General features: G+C 48.4%; 1 protein-coding gene across 1 annotated transcript; it reads left to right on the top strand.

The window, feature by feature from the left end:
* The first annotated feature begins 3,246 nt into the window (after positions 1 to 3,246).
* Positions 3,247 to 11,121, top strand: ASB16 (ankyrin repeat and SOCS box containing 16). Its single transcript, XM_065910260.1, has 5 exons — positions 3,247 to 3,689; positions 6,066 to 6,333; positions 8,390 to 8,882; positions 9,208 to 9,321; positions 9,779 to 11,121. The coding sequence occupies exons 1-5, from the start codon at positions 3,389 to 3,391 to the stop codon at positions 9,962 to 9,964; spliced, it is 1,362 nt and encodes a 453-aa protein (XP_065766332.1). The 5' UTR covers positions 3,247 to 3,388; the 3' UTR covers positions 9,965 to 11,121.
* Positions 11,122 to 17,967: the final 6,846 nt, after the last annotated feature.

Raw genomic sequence — 17,967 nt, 5'->3', positions numbered from 1 at the left:
TTATTATCAGTATGGACTCATGGATATTTATTTTATACTTTGGGTTAGAGTCCACTGCTATTTTATTCTGTTGCCAAGCAACTCTTTGCCACTATAGATTCTCTGTACCACCTTGAAGGCAAGAATTGGACAAGGGTCATGGGTGGGGTATAAAAGATCTAATTACACCAAGTAACCAGCCAACTTTGTTTTCCTTTATGGAATGAAGGGAAAAGAGGAAGATGCTCTCAACATGTGGTTGAGGGGATGTGAGCCCAGTTTGATGGCCAGCTTTGCATGCCTCGGCTTTCACCAGGCAGCTGTGAGTCAGGGCCTCCAATGGACTTGGCATGGCTCTGGGGAAGGCGTTATTCTCCCTGTTTCCAGAGATCCCATGGATCCCAGTCTCAAAGCTGAAGGGAGCAAGTGCCTTAGGAGCTCCATGTTCACCTGGCGGCTGGTGGCAGTGGGACTCTGTTCTAGAAGGCTGTTGTGGCCCAAGCCCAGGAACAGGCAGGAGCCAATTCACCAGCTCTGCCCTTTCACACTCTCACTAAGTCTTCTTGCTTGAACACCTACCTGAGGTGGTTGGATGGCTTCATCGATTCAATGGACATGAATTTGGGCAAACTCCAGGAAATAGTGAGGGACCAGGAAGCCTAGAGGGCTGTAGTCCATGGGTTCAGGAAGAGTCAGACATGGCTTGATGACTGAATAACACCTGAGCACACCACGTACTGCCTTCTGTTCCCCCACTGCTAACTCCCCAGCTCTGCCTCTCTAGCTTAGATCTGGGCCAGAGCCCTTCTACTCCAGTGGTCTTCGTGCACCTAAACCACCTGGTCCCCCGGCCTGTGTACCCACCCCCCCTCAGCCCCTTGGAGCTCTGTTCTTCACTCTTAACCATCCTAACAGATATCCTGGTTTCTTGTGTACTCCATAACCCCACAGGCTCTGAGCTCCCAGAAGGCAGGCTGGGTATCCAGTCACCTGGCCCTGTTTCTGCCAGTAAAACTGGGCTCCCTGTGGGTTCATGTGTGGGTTGAAGTAAAGGCCTCTGGAAGTTAATGTTGCACATAGTTTTTCTGCCCTCAGGAAGTTAAGGCTAAGGACAGGACACACAACTTATAGTGTCTTTGGGGACTGAGCTGTAGTCAGCACCTTCAGGCCTGTGGCAAGAAGGCTACAGAGAGGCTGGGGAGGTCAGCGCAGCCTCAGGCCCCGCTCACAATGACTACTGTGAACCTTGGAGAAGGCCCTTCTTGGCCCCACCCACCTTGCCAGCTCCCAACCCTGGGAACCCAGCTGTGGGTGCTCAGCCGGGCCGTTGGCGGGGCAATTAAAACACCAAATGGGTGCCAACAGGGTTAATCACACCTGCATTTATAGAGGCGCCTTTCTCTGAGGATCTCCAAGCCCTCGCTGGGCATGATCTCATTGCTCCTCTGGGATCCCCCACTCTGGAATACCACCAAAAAGCTGGGGCCAGAGTGGATGAACAGCAGGGTAAAGGCAGAGCCAGAAACAGCCCAGGCTGCTGCCACACATGTGGGCACGCAAATGCGTGTCCGCTCTGGTGGAGAACGGGGACCTTCAGTCAACGTGCTGCACATAGGAGGCCAGCCTGTGACAAGACCTACTGTGCGCCATGTCCTGCGGGACCAGAAACCCAACTGAACCCATTCAGGCCCTGCTCTGGAGCCCATTTCCAGGGCAGCAAGCCGTGGGCCACAGTACACAAGGTCAGCCAGGAGCATGGATGGGGGAGGGGCTGGAGCCTCAGGGGTGGGAGACCTGAGCAGGTGTCTCGCAGAGCAGGTGACCTTTGAGGTGGACTTTGAGGGATGAGTCAGAAGGGACTTCCAAGCGGAGGGAATGGCAGGGAAGGGTGAGGAAATGTGAGGGGAATGTTTCCTGACGCGGAGCCAAACCAGGGCACGGGGGTTAGTGGTAGAGGATAGAAGTCAGCAAATGTTTTTAATCTGGGAAATGAACCATTGCAGACAGATCCTTCCCTATGGGCCGTGGAGCAGAAGTGGGGACACCAGGTAGGAGGCAAGGCTGGTCCGGGTTAAAGGTCTTGAGATGGTAACTGAAAATGTGAGAATGATGTGAAGCCTGTGTGTGTGTGTGTGTGTGTGTGTGTGTGTGTCTTGAGATGGTAACTGAGAATGTGAGAATGAGGTAGAGAGCACGTGTGTGCGTGTGTATGTGCGTGTGGACTGGGACAGCCAGGGCGTGCACCTGCAGTCGGGGCAGGATGGGGACAGGCCGACCCCGAGGGGCCACCCTCCACCCAGGAGCTGAGAGCTTCTGAGGCCAGGATTGGCTAGCCTCCCTCCCGCCCTCGCCTTCACTGCTTGGAACCCACGCCAGCTAGAGCTGTTTCACGGCCTCATTCCTCCCCCTAGAGGCTCCTGAAAGCAGAGCCACTTTGGGTGAGTGGTTTTGCAGCTTGAAGGTCTCCATGGTCCCCAGAGTTGTGAGGTCAAGCCCTTGGTCCTCCTCAGGCAGGCATATGAGCCCTTTTAGGAGCTAAGGGAAATCAAACAAGAAAACCCTAACCAAGATTCACTGAAGGCAACATTAGGGACCATGCTGTCCTGCTTGCAAGGTGGGGAGAGGCGCTCTTACTGAATCACTCCATCTCTGGAGTTAGACGCACAGGATCCCAGCCTGGCTCCCCCTCACAAGCTGTGACCTTGAGCAAGTGGTTTCACCTCGCTAAGCCTTAAGTGCCTCATCCATGAAACAGACATAAGATCACCCATCTCAGAGGTGTTCAAGCTGTGATAATCAGCCTGATCATATAATTTATTGTCAAAACCAAGGTTGCTGTTTACCCAGGGGGAGCCAGGAAATCTGTATGGTGACCTGAGTAAAGGTGGATATGAAAACAATCAGTATTTTAAAGCCATGTGCGGAGTTAGTATTGTTAATGCAGATGCTGAGCAGAGCTGTTGGAACTCCGATGTGACCTGCCAGTTTTTCCTGGGCTGGGGTCTGGTCTCCAGCCAACATCAGAGAGGCCTGTCCAGTCCATTTCCCTGATTGATTCACTCACCTCGGACCTGGCCGACCCAAGATACTCCAGAGAAGAGGGAGAATGCAGACCTGGGGTTCAACTGGGAGCCGGCTCCCCAGTCAGAGGGTATCCACAGGGGCCATCCCAACCCTGGGCTGGGGGTTGGCCCAACACTTTCTCTGCACCAAGATCATGACTCTGGGCAAACCCTGTTTACCAGAGCAGCAAAGGGCCTATTTATAGCCTCAGCTGCTCCTTTCTCTGGGTCACGGGTGAGGGGGCAGGGTAGCTTCTCAGAGCAAGGGTGGCAGTCAGGCGAGGGAACCAGCCCTGCCCAGCTGCTGCCGCCCAAACTCCTGGATCCCTCGCCCTGGGCCCCCCGCCATGGCAGAGGAGACCTTCCCCTTCACCTCCTCTACCCTGCGCTCTCTCCGCCTGCAGCGGGAGTGGCTGGAATGGGAGGACCGGCGGCGGGCAGCAGCCCAGCAGTGCCGGAGCCAAAGATGTCCCCCAAGTTCCCAGGCCCGGCTCACTAGGCCACGCCGCTCCTGCCGGGACCCAGCTGTGCACAATGCCCTGTTCTCCGGTGACCTGCAGCAGATCCAAGCCCTGTTCCAAGATGAAGACGCTGCCAACATGATTGTGGAGACTGTGAGCAACCAGCTGGCCTGGTCAGCTGAACAGGGTAAGGAGCACCCGCTGGGAGCGGGAGAGGAGGGGTAGGGAGGAAGGTAGGGGTGGGGATGGGAGAGAGCCTGGGCCAAATCTCCCCTCTCCAGACCAGAGAATAGACCATCCCCTCCCACTGCCCATTTTAGATCCCTCCTAAACAGAGCTGACGCATACTTAATGGTTTGATGTCTTTTCAGAATTAAAGCTGTATTATGAAGGAAGCCCATACTAAGGATTATGTAACAACAATGTACCCTGCTGGGGACTTGCCTGGTGGCTCAGATGGTAAAGCGTCTGTCTACAATGTGGGAGACCCGGGTTCGATCCCTGGGTCGGAAAGACCACCTGGAGAAGGAAATGGCAATCCACTCCAGCACTATTGCCTGGAAAATCCCATGGACAGAGGAGCCTGGTAGGCTACAGTCCATGGGGTCACAAAGAGTCGGACACAACTGAGCGACTTCACTTTAACATGTTGTTGGAATTACATAGAAATACATGTATGTGTGCCAAGTCTGACTCTATGGACTGTAGCCCGCCAGGTTCCCCTATCCATGGGATTCTCCAGGCAAGAATACTCGGGTGGGTTGCTATTTCCTTCTCCAGGGGATCTTCAAGATCCAGGGATCGAACCCATGTTTCTTGAGTCTCTTGTATTGGCAGGAGGGTTCTTTACCACTTGCGCCACCTGGGAAGCCCACATAGAAATACAGTTATATTCTAATGCAAGTTTTTTTTCTGGATATATATCCACACGAATATTTTTTCTCTCATAGAATGAAATTATACACCAGATGCTATTTATAGCCTGATTTTTTTCATGTAACATGCTTCTGTGGCAATAACCATAAGTCCATATAATATTTTAAATGGATGCATAAATTCTATTGTATGGTTGGCCCATGATTTATACAGTGTTAGTCTCTCAGTCACGTCCAACTCTTTGAGACCCCATAGACTGTACCCCACCAGGCTCCTCTGTGCATGGGATTTTCCAGGCAAGAATACTGGAGTGGGTTACCATTTCCTTCTCCAGGGGATCTTCCCAACCCAAGAATCAAACATGGGTCTTCTGCATTGCGGGTAGATTCTTTACCATCTGAGCCACCCAGGGAAACCCAATAGATTGGTTAATTAGGTTCCTTTTAAAAAATCTACTTTAAATAATAATATGACCAACATCTTTGTATCCTTAGGATCTATTCTGACCAGAGTGTTTGTCCATGTAAACCAAATGATAATAAATCAACTATCTGCCAATAAAAACTAATTTAAAAAAAGATTGCTCCATTCTTAAGATTGACAGGAGAAAAGAAGAAAAAAAAAGACCAAAGGCAAAAAAAGAGAGGAAGAAAAAACCAACACACACACACAAAAGAAAAACTGATTAACAGGAAATTGCCTCAACCCCCATCTATGGATTTGGGGGTTCAAAATCCTTGAAGAATTTATGCTGTTAGTCACCACTGAGTCCAAAGTCCTTCAGCTGTTAGAGATGTGACCCCACCCAGGGCATCTCGGTCTCATTCTGCAGCACGTCCCCCATCTCCCAAATGGAACTTGGCCTTAATTTCAACCTTAAGAAAAAACAAAACATATTTTACCCAAGATTTAGGAAACCCAGGGATTCACTTCACTACAATGCAAACAACTGACAGTCGGATATCAGGCATCTATGTCCTTTGAACAAGACCTTGGCTATTTCTACAACTTGCATCCAACACCAGTCCCATTATCAACCCCTCCTCCTACCGTTCCTTTCCCCATCCCCGCCTCTTATCCCCCGCCCTCCACCCTTTCCCACACTTTCACCCCACCCTCCCCACCCCAGGAATACCCTAGGACTTCTTCAGCTTTCCTCTGGCTACTCCCCAAGTCAGTTCCAGGCCCTCCTGTGCATAACTCCTTCCCCTCCCAAATATTAGAGCACCTAAGTCAACAAAAAGAGCCAAGGACTCCACCAGCTCAAAGACCCAGAAGTTTCCTTAATAGGATTCACCTCCTTAGCTGCCCTTGTAGTTTTAAAGAGCAATTAAGGGAATTTGCTGGCAGTCTAGTGGTTAGGACTCAGCACTCTTACTGCCAGGGCCCAGGTTCAATCTCTGCTCAGGGAACTAAGGTCCCACAAGCTGCTCAGTAGGGCCAAAAAAAAAAAAAAGAGCAATTAAATGTTTCTTTCTATGACACATATGTTTTTCACAGACTGACAAACTGTTCTAAAAGGCTGTTCCAGATTACACTCCCAAATGGGGGCTTGAGGGAGCCCCTCTCCACAGGTACAGATGGGCACAGGGTTTTTGCTCAGCCCAACATGCAGAGTTGTACACGACAGCACGCCCTGCCCGCTGGCCTCATACCCACCCCACCTAAAACTGCCTGCTCTCTCCAGGGTTCTGGGTGCTGACCCCCAAGGCCAAGCACACTGCACCTCTCACCATCGCTGCTGCCCGAGGCTACACCAACTGCGCCCGCTACCTGATCCGGCAGGGAGCTGAGCTGGATGCACGGGTTGGCGGCCGGGCAGCCTTGCACGAGGCCTGTGCCCGGGCCCAGTTCGACTGTGTGCAGTTGCTGGTGACCTTTGGCGCCAAGGTCAACGTGTTGTCCGAGGAAGGCACCACCCCCTTGCACCTCTGCACAGTCCCCGAGTCTTTACAGTAGGTGCCCAGGGGCTGAGATGGTTTCGGGAGGCGGAGTGTGTGCATGTGTGTGCATGTGTGTATGTGTGTGTGTGTCTCCAGCTCACCTAACAGAAGACATCTCCTTAAAGCAGCTTGGGAGACAGGTCTCATTCTATGAGGATAAAACTGAGACTCAGAAAGGTTTAGTGACCTCTCCAAGGTCACATCAGCTAAGCCCAGGAAGCAGAAGCCCTGTTGCTTTGGGGGAAAACTCTTTTCAACTGCAGTTTCCTATTGCCTGGGAACCCTTTGCAGCCACATTCCTAGTTGTTTAGAGGTAGGCATCAAGAAATATCTGACCCAGTGTTTTTCCATCTTAATATGAGGCACACCTCCTCTTCCCACCTTTTAAAGGTCAGCAGTTTCTTGGACCCTCTACATGATGGTATTTGCACTTTTACAAGTCAGGCCCATAGATAGGGCTAGCGGGGATAAGGAGTCAAAGGCTCCTGGAAGACATTCCACAGCCCCAGTGCTGGGGCCCTCTCCCCATGTAGATCTAGATCAGTGATGGACCCAGAAACGATCCAAAATTTCCAGTCCTTTCTTGAGTTTTTATGGGCACGTGGTGCATTTTCTAGCAGACTTGATCCTTTTTCTCCCCCAATTTTTTATTTTATTTATTTCTGGCTGCACTGGGTCTCCCTTGCTGCCTAACGGCTTTCTCTAGTTGTGGTGAGTAGGGGCTACCCCTCTAGTTGCAGCACTTGGCCTTCTCATTGGGGTGGCTTCTCTTGTTGAAGAGCACGGGCTCTAGGCATGCAGGCTTCAGTAGCTGTGGCATGTGGGCTCAGTAGTTGTGGCAGATGGGCTTAGTTGCTCCGTGGCATGTGGAATCTTCTGGGATCAGGAATCAAACCCACGTCCCCTGCATTGGCAGGTAAATTCCAACCACTGGACCACCAGGGAAGTCCAGACTTAATCCTTTTAAGTGAAATGAGAATGGAACCTGACTGAGTGAGCTGCTTGGAGTTATTTAAATTTAATATATACAATAGAAACAAAAATTAGTCTATGATTAGAATTTACCAAGAAAATAAATTATGTAGTTTGTGGCTGGCTGGATGCTGCTCAACTCTTGGTCCCGAGCATGCACTGAAGGGAGCTGGAACTCTGTTTTGGGGAATGACACTTGGTCATCAGGGTTTCATTGGAGTCTGACGGATCTGCTCCTGAGTTTCCAGTGGCTACTGTTCTGGCTTTTAAAATTACCATTAGTTTAGTGTCATCATTAATTTAGTTTGCAAGCATGTTTGGTTTACCCCATGGTGGTTTAATGATGCATATTTGCCTCAACAGTGTTTGACCTATAATTTTTCCAGGAACTAGAAGACTAAACCAGTGTTCCCTAAAGCTGTGCTCACTATAGACTGTGCTCCCTAAAATCTGGTTTTGGTTGTTCGGGTTTGGTTGTTTTCTCTAGAGGGAGTGGAATAACGGGGACACCCAAATGACTTTCCTTTGCTGGAGTGGGTGTGGCTGGCCAAGAAGAGTGGTCTTCATATTTGGAAAACCCTTCATGTTTGGAGGCAGGAAGAAAATACTAATTATGACTTTGGACTTTTTTTCTTTTTTTTTGTTTAACTTATTAACTATTTCTATTTTCTTTGGTGGTAGAGGGGGAAGGGTTACACTCAATTTTCTATGCTTCATAGTGTACAGATTAGCGGGTTTTCAAAACTCTTTTTGAAAAGTGGTTACCAAAATGTTAGGAGAGACCACTCACAAATGATTCAGAACTAGGCCTTGGGGTCCCAGTCTGATAGGGGAGTCAGGTTAGATTCTGGGAGGGACGGTCTCAGGCAGTATTAATTCACTAATTTGCTGTGTGTCCTGGGTTGTACTACAACCTTTCTGGGCTGAAAACCGAAATGCTCCAGGTGGCTTGGTTGGGCCGTCCTGCTCTTCTGTCTAGTCATGGGGCCTCCATGAGTCTGGCGGTGGTCACCAGGCTCGCCTGGGCCAAGAGGGTTGGGAAGAAGCGGTCAGGGATGACAGGATTTGCCTCGCAGGTCTTGTACCCTGTCCCCAGGTGCGCCAAGCTGCTGCTGGAGGCGGGAGCGACTGTGAACTTGGCCGCGCGAGACAGCGAGGTAACCCCCTTGCACGTGGCGGCGGCGCGCGGCCTGGAGGAGCACGTGGCTCTCTACCTGCAGCACGGCGCCGACGTGAACCTGCGCACCAGCCAGGGCGAGACGGCCCTGAACGCGGCGTGCGCTGGGGCGGAGGGGCCGAGCAGCAGCCGACGCCACCAGGCCGCCGCGCGCCGGCTTCTGGAGGCTGGGGCCGATGCCCGGGCGGCCGGACGCAAGCGCCACACGCCGCTGCACAACGCCTGTGCCAACGGCTGCGGGGGCCTGGCCGAGCTGCTGCTGCACCACGGGGCCTGCGCGGCGGCCCCGAACGGGGCGGGCCACACGCCCATGGACTGCGCACTGCAGGCTGTCCAGGACGCCCCCAACTGGGAGCCCGAGGTCCTCTTTGCCGCGCTGCTGGACTATGGGGCCCAACCTGTGCGCCCAGAGGTAAGAGGCTCCTGGCGGGCAGGGGCTGCCTGGAACTGGAATTGCCCAGCCACCGGGGAAGAGAGGCCAAAAGATAGAGAGCCCTCGTCTATGCCAGAGGTCGGTCCCCATCTTGGGAAGGACCAGCGAGAGTTATGGAGGAGAGTCTCAACAGAGAAAAAAGCCCCCAAGGAGATTGGAACACACTTGAAATGTGGGATAAACTGAGGCTAGAGAAGGATTAGGAGGGACTCAGATCTTGGCATCTCAAATTTGGATGTAACTATAGTGGCCCAGGCTGGTTGGTAGAGGTATGGTGCCCTTAAGAATCTCTTTTGCTTTCTAGATGCTGAGACACTGTGCCAACTTCCCTCGGGCCCTAGAAGTCCTGCTTAATGCCTACCCTTGTGTCCCATCCTGCGATACCTGGGTGGAGGCCGTGCTCCCGGAGTTGTGGCAGGTATGTCCACCCCACCGGCACAGCTCCTTCCTGGGCTCTGGGGGAGGTAGAGAGGAAGGGTGAACCCTAGGCCTATACCCACAGGATGGGCTTCCTGGAAGTAGGAGCAAGGGGAACCCTGGGCTGGAGGATGATGGGCAGAGTGAAACCTCTAGAACAACCTTTAATCACACACACCTCTCTAGCCTCTCTCTTACCTGCATCAGTATAGACATTTATCAGGCATCTCTGACTCAGTAGACAGCACTGTTGGAGTGGGGGGAGGTGGGTGTAGACATGGCTGAGACCCTGCCCTGCAGTGTGACCCCTGCAGGGCCTTTGGTTCTGAATCTGAGTCCTGTGAGATACACTACATGCCCAGGTGGATCCATGTTGTAGAATCTCAGGGCCCCACCACTAGGTCGCCCCCAGAGGGAAGGGTGTTGGGCCATCTGACCCTGTTCCACTCCTGGCCTAGGAGCACGAAGCCTTCTACAGCTCGGCTCTGAGCATGATGAACCAGCCAAGACGGCTGCAGCACCTGGCCCGGCTGGCTGTGCGTGCTCAGCTGGGTGGCCGTTGCCGACAGGCTGCCTCCCGCCTCCCACTGCCCCCGCTCCTCAAGGACTACTTGCTGCTGCGTGTGGAGGGGCGAATCCAGTGAGCCCCATTCCCAGCTGCTCTCAGAGCTTGTCCTGCCCCCTCCATCAGTCATCCCTCCCAACTCTGGAGGACCAGTCCCTGACCTTCTTGTCCACACTCTCGTCCACATGTCCTCCGGGGCCAGCTTCTTGAGCCACCTGCTGACCTCCAGCCTGACCTGAACTTCAGCTTCTGTCTCCAATGGGAAAGTCTGCAGATTCAACCTTTGCCTGCATCCTCCTCCTTTGCCTAAGTGGATGATGGTCCCTCCATCCAGGCCAACCCCAAGCCAGGAGGAAGCGATCTTGTCATCCCCTCTCCCCTGCTCCCCATGTACCCGTTCAGCCTCCTAAAGAGGGACAGACTCTGCCTCTAGCTGTACTGCCAATGCCCAATCTACCTTTGTCACCTTGAGGGAGGACCTCACTGACTGGTCTTGAAATCCCCATGCAAGGATGTTGGAATGACCTTTGGGAATCAGAGCTCTGATCATGTCCTTCAGTGGCTCTACACTACCTTCAGGCTAATATCAAAACTCAACAAGGCAGAATAAGTATTTAGTCCCTGCCTCCACCAAGCTCTCCGGCCTCCTGATCCCCCTTTCCCCTTCTAAGGCTCCTGTAGCCCAGCCTTAGCAAATGAGTTACCGGATTGTCAGATGTGAGCTGCTCCTGTTAGCTTCCACGGGTCTACTTGTGCTGTTCCCTCTATTTGGTCTACCCTTCCCACATATTTTTTGCCCTGGTTGAAGCTGATATGATCCTCAAGACTCAGCCCAATAGCCCTCTCTCTGCAGAGCCTATTTCGACAACTCCAGTAGGTAGCCTTCCTTGGTATTGTACTTATTTATTTAGGAACCCGGATCTGCCTCAATGACACTGAGACTGGCCTATATTCCTTAAACAGGCCTTTCAGGAAGTGGCTGTTGAGGGAGAAAGAAGTGCATGATGCCCGCGACCCATTCATGGTTGTGTTCCCCACCCACCCGTGATGCACAGTGTCTTAAACTATGGTCTTTGTGGTCTTTGAAAATCTGTGACAGGAGAACCAGCCATCAGCTTTCCCCTACTCTCTCTCACTTCCTCCTTTGGTCCCAGAGTCAAAATTACCACTATTCATCCTTAAGAGGAAGCTTTTTAAGCTAAGCCAGTTTTTATGAATGCAAATAAATGATTTGTGCTCAGACCAAAGCGTGGCTGTTGTTAGGTTGAAATATGCCTGAGATACCTATCGCTCCGTGTTTATTCCCCATCCTTTGTACTCTTCTGTGATTCCCAAGTTTTCTGCACAGATCAGTTGTTACTCTTGTGATAGGAAAAAGGGTGTAAGAACAACACAGGAGGACTTCCCTGGCGGTCCAATGGTTAAGAATCCACCAGCCAATGCAGGGAACAAGGGTTTGATCCCTGGTCAGGGAAGATCCCATGTGCCTAGGGACAACTAAGCCCATGTGCCACAACTACTGAGCCCATGCACCAAGAGCCCATACTCTGCAACTACAGAAGCCACCGCAATGAGGCCCACACACTGCAACTAGAGAGCAGCCTCCGCTTGCCACAACTAGAAAAAGCCAATGTGCAGCAACGAAGACCCAGCACAACCAAAAGTAATTAATTACTTAATTTTAAAATTGTGTTTTTAAAAAATGTACAACAGGAACCTTTCCAGACCCTGAACTTGCAGCACCCACTGGAGGAGGTGGCTGTCAGCAGCCTGTTCTCCTGTCCGTTTGCTGAGGTGAGGGACTCTGGGCTCTCCACTGTCACTGCCATGTGGGGTCACACGGTAGAGATGGATCAGGAGTCCTGGGTCGGCCTCTTGCAGCTGCTGCCCAGCCTCCCCTCCTCTGCAGAGAGTTGCATCTGTAGGTATTTGCTTTCAACAACTGGAAGACAGTCTTTGACCTCATTATACAGAGTAGCAACCTCTCCTTTCTGGATGAAATTTTTGCTTCAGTTTCACAGATCCAAAAGGCCAAGTGAAGAGAGAGAAATACCCTCTAGTCCTGGGGCTGAAGTGCCCCAGGAAAGGAAACTGCCAGGAGCCTCACTCTCAGGGGAGGATGCTAAGCTGTCTCCCTCTTTAGAGCAGGCAGACCCCAGTGAGCGTGGCTTTTTCTGTTATACTTACAATGATAAGATACTCAATTTAAAAAGCCCCAAAGACACATGTGATTATGTATCTGATTTTGGGATGAGATTTTTCCATGTAAAAGCATAACAGAAAAAAGACTCATCTCTCTGAATAGAGAAGAAAATTTAAATTTGGTTATAAAAACACTGAATCATAAACACAAGTAAAAGGCAAAATGTTGACAAAATTATCTGCCACTAAAAGATTTCATTTTCTTGATTTCTAAGGGCAGGAATGACATCTGTTTTATTTACCATTGCTGACTTGGTGCTTGTACAGTGTCTTGCAGAGAGTGGACACGCAAATATCTGTCAAAGTAATGAGTGGTCATGCTCAACCTCACCAGTAATTAAGGAAATGCAAATTAAAACAACAATAAGATATAATTCTCTTACTAGATTGAGGGACTGTTTTTTTTCTGTCAGTGCCACACAATTTGCAGGATCTTAGTTCCCTGATCAGGGATTGAATCGGGTCATTGTGGTGAAAGCACCTAACCACTGGACCACAAGGAATTCCTCCGGAGGATACATTTAATTTTTTTTTTTTTTTTGGGGGGGTACATTTTAAAGACTAATACGTACTACCTGTGAAGATTTGGAGACACAAATTCTTGCTCATCCTAGGGGGTCAGAAAGGAAACTGCCTCTTTGATGGGCAATTAAGCAATGGCCTTCAGTTGCTCCCCAGTTACACCAAAGGCTGGTACACATGGCAGTATTCCTCCCAGCCTTGCTTGCAACAACTCAACATGTGGGAAATGGTAAACAAATCCACACTGTGGAATACAATTCAGTCCTTACAAAGGGTATACGCACAGCAGGAGATATCTGGGCATAGAGTCCAAGTGACGAGAACATGTACTGCCTTGGGAAAGATTACCAAGACTATTACCAACGTTGAAATAGAACATGTACAGCAAGGAACACCAAAGCTCATGATTGGAGATGAATAGAAAAAGGATTGAAAGGCAGGTGCCAAAGAATTTCCTCTGAGGAGGAGAGAGGAACTGTGCCAGTGGGGCTTTTTATGGTCTGCATTTGAATTTTTGACAAAGGGGTGTACCCATGGATTCTTGTGAAATTTAAAGAAAAATTGAAGGGAAGAAAAGGCAAAAAGCCTAAACTGTTAATTTACAAGGTGGTTGATGAAACATGACAAATGTGCTAGCTCACTAGCAATCCAGTGAATGTAAATTAAAGGAACAGACACCCCTCTGCCTAGCAAATGGGCAAACATGAAACAACTTCTCTAGTGGTTAGGGAAGGAGTACTTTCTGATTTTTTTATAAAATGGATTTACTAGAAACGTAGTGAGAGTTGGACTGTGAAGATAGCTGAGAGCAGAAGAACTGATGCTTTTGAACTGTGGTGTTGGAGAAGACTCTTGAGAGTCCCTTGGACTGCAAGGAGATCCAACCAGTCCATCCTAAAGGAGATCAGTCCTGGGTGTTCATTGGAAGGACTGATGCTGAAGCTGAAACTCCAGTACTTTGGCCACCTCATGCAAAGAGTTGACTCACTGGAAAAGACCCTGATGCTGGGAGGGATTGGGGGCAGGAGAAGGGGACGACAGAGGGTGAGATGGCTGGATGGCATCACCAACTTGATGGACATGAGTTTGAGTAAACTCCGGGAGTTGGTGATGGACAGTGAAGCCTGGCATGCTGCGATTCATGGGGTCGCAGAGTCGGACATGACTGAGCAACTGAACTGACTGGCTGACTGAAGGCAACATCCAGGATCCCCAGATACATTCATCTCTCCATAGCCATCATAATTTGACATAAAGGTATAAAAATACCCAAGTTCAATATTTTAGGAAAAATAAACCGATAAAGACCTAAGACCCATTAAAATATTCTGTTAATTTTAAATGATTATTACATATAAGAGGCCAGCTTTAGATAGTGATATAGTTCCAACTGAAGTCTTCATTCTTTCCTTTCTTTTCCCCTCATAATTCCTCCACCTAACCCCGTGGCTTTTTTGGTGGTCCAGTGATTTAAGAATCTGTCTGCCAATGCAGGGTATATAGGTTCAGTCCCTGCTCTGGAAAAATCTCACATGTCACGGAACAACTAAGCCCATCCACCACAATCACTGAATCTGCGCTCTAAAGCCCATGAGCTGCAACTACTGAACCTGAGCACTAAAGCCTGTGCTCTGAAACAAGAGAATCTACCATAATAACAAGCCCATGTATGGTAATGAAGAGTAGCCCCCGCTCACTGCAAATAGAGAAAGACTGCATGCAGCAATGAAGCTCCACCACAGCCAAATATATATATGTATATGTATATACATATATGTATGGTAAATCTTGAAAAACCCTAATCCCAAAAGTCCCTCTCTCAAAGGGTGGCCCTAGTGGTAAAGAACCCATCTCCCAGTGCAGAAGATGCAAGACGCAAGATGCGGGTTTGATCCCTGGGTCAGGAAAATCCCCTGGAGGAGGCCATGGCAACCTATTCCATATTCTAGCCTGGAGAATCCCATGGACAGAGGAGCCTGCGGGTTACCAGTTATAGGGTTGCAAAGAGTCAGAGTGACTTAGCATAGCAGGACTCAAAACACCCTTAACTGCATCCTGTCCTTTGCTGTACACATTCACAAAATGCATCCCTAGCTCTTCCCCCATCTTCTCCGAATTGCATCTATTATTTGCTTAATAAATTTTTATCAAGTATTTGCTGCATGCAGGCACTGGATAGACTTTGAGAATACTGGAATAAAAACAAAACATAGTTCCTGCCTTCAAAGAATTTGGTAAGACAGAAAAATGAAAAATGACATGTAGCGTGGGGAATGCTATATAACACAGGGTGTATATCCCTAATCCCGGATAGATGGATCAGGTATCTGGGGCTGTAGGCAAGACAGATTTCCCACATTCTCTGCAGGGCAAGCCCTAGTTGCTGGCTCAGCCCTTCCTGGCTTCAGAGGCCACTGCTCAGTCATTGATTCCCTTCTCAGATTGCATTTATCTTCACTTCTCTCCTTCTCCTCTGCTCTTTTCTCGTGGCTTATAAACATCTTCAGGATTCTCACATTTCTCTAAACCTCCCCCTATTCCCTGTTCCTCTCTAGCCTCTACACTGTTTGGGGGGACAAGAACATTATTAGGGCTCTCCTCACACTGTTGATGGGCATGAAAATAGGTACAACCTTCTAGAGAACAACGCAACACCATCTATCAAAAATCTTAAAAATGTGAACATCCTTTGATCCAGCAATTCTATTTCCAGGAATTTATCCTAGGGAAAAAGAAATCATGGATGTGTACAAATAACTGTCATCAAAGATGTTTATCAAAGTGCAGTTTAAAAACAAAGTAGTGGGCTTTCCTGATGGTTCGGATGGTAAAGAATCCACCTGCAATGCAGGAGACCGGGGTTTGATCCCTGGGTCGGGAAGATCCTCTGAAGAAGGAAATGGTTACCCACTCCAGTATTCTTGCCTGCTGCAACTACTGCAGCCCACGTGCCCTAAATCCAATGCCCCACAACAAGAAAATCAACTGCAACGAGAAGCCCGAGGACTGCAAAGGATAGCCCCTGCTTACCCCAACTAAAGAAAAGCCTGCACAGCAACAAAGACCCAGCCCAAACAAAAATAAAACAACAACAACAAAAAAGTAGTGAACTTCCCTCGCGGTCCAGTGGTCAAGACACCACTTTTCCAACGCTGGGAGTGTGGGTTCTATCCCTGAGCTAAGATCCTACATGCTATGCAGCATGGCCAAACAAACAAAACAAAAAGCAGCCAAGTACTGAAAACAATCTGAATGTCTATCCAAACGAGACGATGAATTTAAAAATTACAGTGCAACATGGAAGGTAATACTGTTGAATATCTACTTAAACTATTCTCTGATGCTCTAAAAATACTCGTTGACAAGTGGAATGCTTTCTTAAATTAATACTTTATGGGAATATAGTTGATTTACAATGTTGTGTTAGTTTCTGCTGTATAGAAAAGTGAATCAGTTATGCATAACACATATATCCACTCTTTTTTAGATTCTATTCCCATATAGGTTATTACAGAGTATTAAATAGAGTTCCCAGTATTGTTCAGTAAGTTCTTATTAATTATTTTATATATAGTAGTATGTATATGTCAATCCCAACCTGCCAATTTATCCCTTCCCCTCCCCCCTGCTGGTAGCCCCAAGTTTTGTTTTTTCCATCTGTGACTCAACTTCTGTTTTGGAAATAAGTTCATTTGTACCATTTCTTTAGACTCCACATATAAGCAATATCATATTTGTTTTTCTGTCTGTGAAATGTTTTATGGTAATACAATATATAAGTTGCTTCAGTTGTGTCTGACTCTTTGCGACCCTGTGCACCATAGCCCACCAGTTCTCCTCTGTCCATGGGTTTCTCCAGGCATGAATACTGAAGGGGGTTGCCATGCCCTTCTTCAGGAGATCTTCCTGACCCGGGATCGAACCCATGTCTCCTGCATTGGCAGATGGGTTCTTAGCACTAGTGCCACCTATGAAGGCCACATAGAAACAAAGCTATAGTCTAATGCAACTTTTTCTCTGGATATATAGCCACACAAATATTTTTTCTTTCATAGGATGAAATTATACTCCACATGCTATTTATGGTAAAAGCTAAAGAATGGGAAATCAAATATTGACAATAACATCATATATATATGTATCATTTTCTTTCTTGAAAGTTGCTCAGTTGTGTCCAACTCTGTGATACCAGTATTCTCCAGGCCAGAATACTGGAGTAGGTAGCCTTTCCCTTCTCCAGGGGATCTTCCCAACCCAGGAATCGAACCCAGGTCTCCTGCATTGCAGGCGGATTCTTTACCAGCTGAGCTATCAAGGAAGCCCTATATATATATTTAGCGAGGAGTGAGTGAGATGGATGATTTTAGCTATACCACTAACTGTATAATTTGGACAATTATTTGATCTTTCTGAGCCTCAGTTTCCAAATCTGTAAAGTGGATACAATATGATATACTTGACAGGGTTCCCTGAGATAATGTATGTGAAGTGCTTAGTACAGAGCCTGGCACATAATAAACTCTCAAAACATTAAGTGGTTCAACTCAGTGCTTTTTCATTCCCTCAAATATTTATTGAGAGCCCTTGAACCTGCTATACTTTTTGGAACTTCACTTGGTAAATCTTGGTACTCAGTCTTCAAATTTTTCTTTTTGGCCATGGCATACCCCTTGTGGGATCTTACTTAGTTCCCCAACCAGGGATCAAACCCGGGCCACAGCACTGAAAGCACTGAGTTAAGGAGAAATTAAAACAGTACCTTACAATCATAATATTGATCAAAAAAGTCAGACAGGGGCTTCCCTGGTGGTTCAGTGGTAAAGAATTTGCCTGCCAGTGCAGGAAACACAAGTCAGATACCTGATCCAGGAAGATCCCACATGCCATAGAGCAACTAAACCCATGGCCACAACTACTGAGCCTGTGCTCTACAGCCCAGGAGTCACATCTACTTAAGTCCAACCACCCTAAAGCCGGTGCTCTGCAAGAAGAGAAGGCACTGCAATAAGAAGCTGGTGCAATTCAACTATCAGGTAGCCCCCGCTCGCCACAACTAGAGAGTAGACCATGCAGCAACTAAGACCCAGCACAGCCAAAAAGAAAGAAAAAAAACCCTCAGACAAAAGTGCAACAGGGACTAAAACTAATACTCGTACATTAATAATGTGTTCATAGAAACATTATTTATAATACCCCAAAGGTAGAAACAACACAAATGTCCACTGATAGATGATTGGCTTAAAAATGTGATATATACATACAATGGAATATTGCTCAGCCTTAAAAAGGGAGTGAAATTTTGATATCATCTGCAACATAGATAATCCTTGGAAACATCCTAAGTGAAATAAACCAGAC

The sequence above is a fragment of the Muntiacus reevesi genome, chromosome 18 (assembly GCF_963930625.1).
Source record: "Muntiacus reevesi chromosome 18, mMunRee1.1, whole genome shotgun sequence".
Lineage (NCBI taxonomy): Eukaryota > Metazoa > Chordata > Mammalia > Artiodactyla > Cervidae > Muntiacus > Muntiacus reevesi.
The sequence above is the reverse complement of the archived record's forward strand: the minus strand, read 5'-3'. Positions and strand labels throughout refer to the sequence as shown.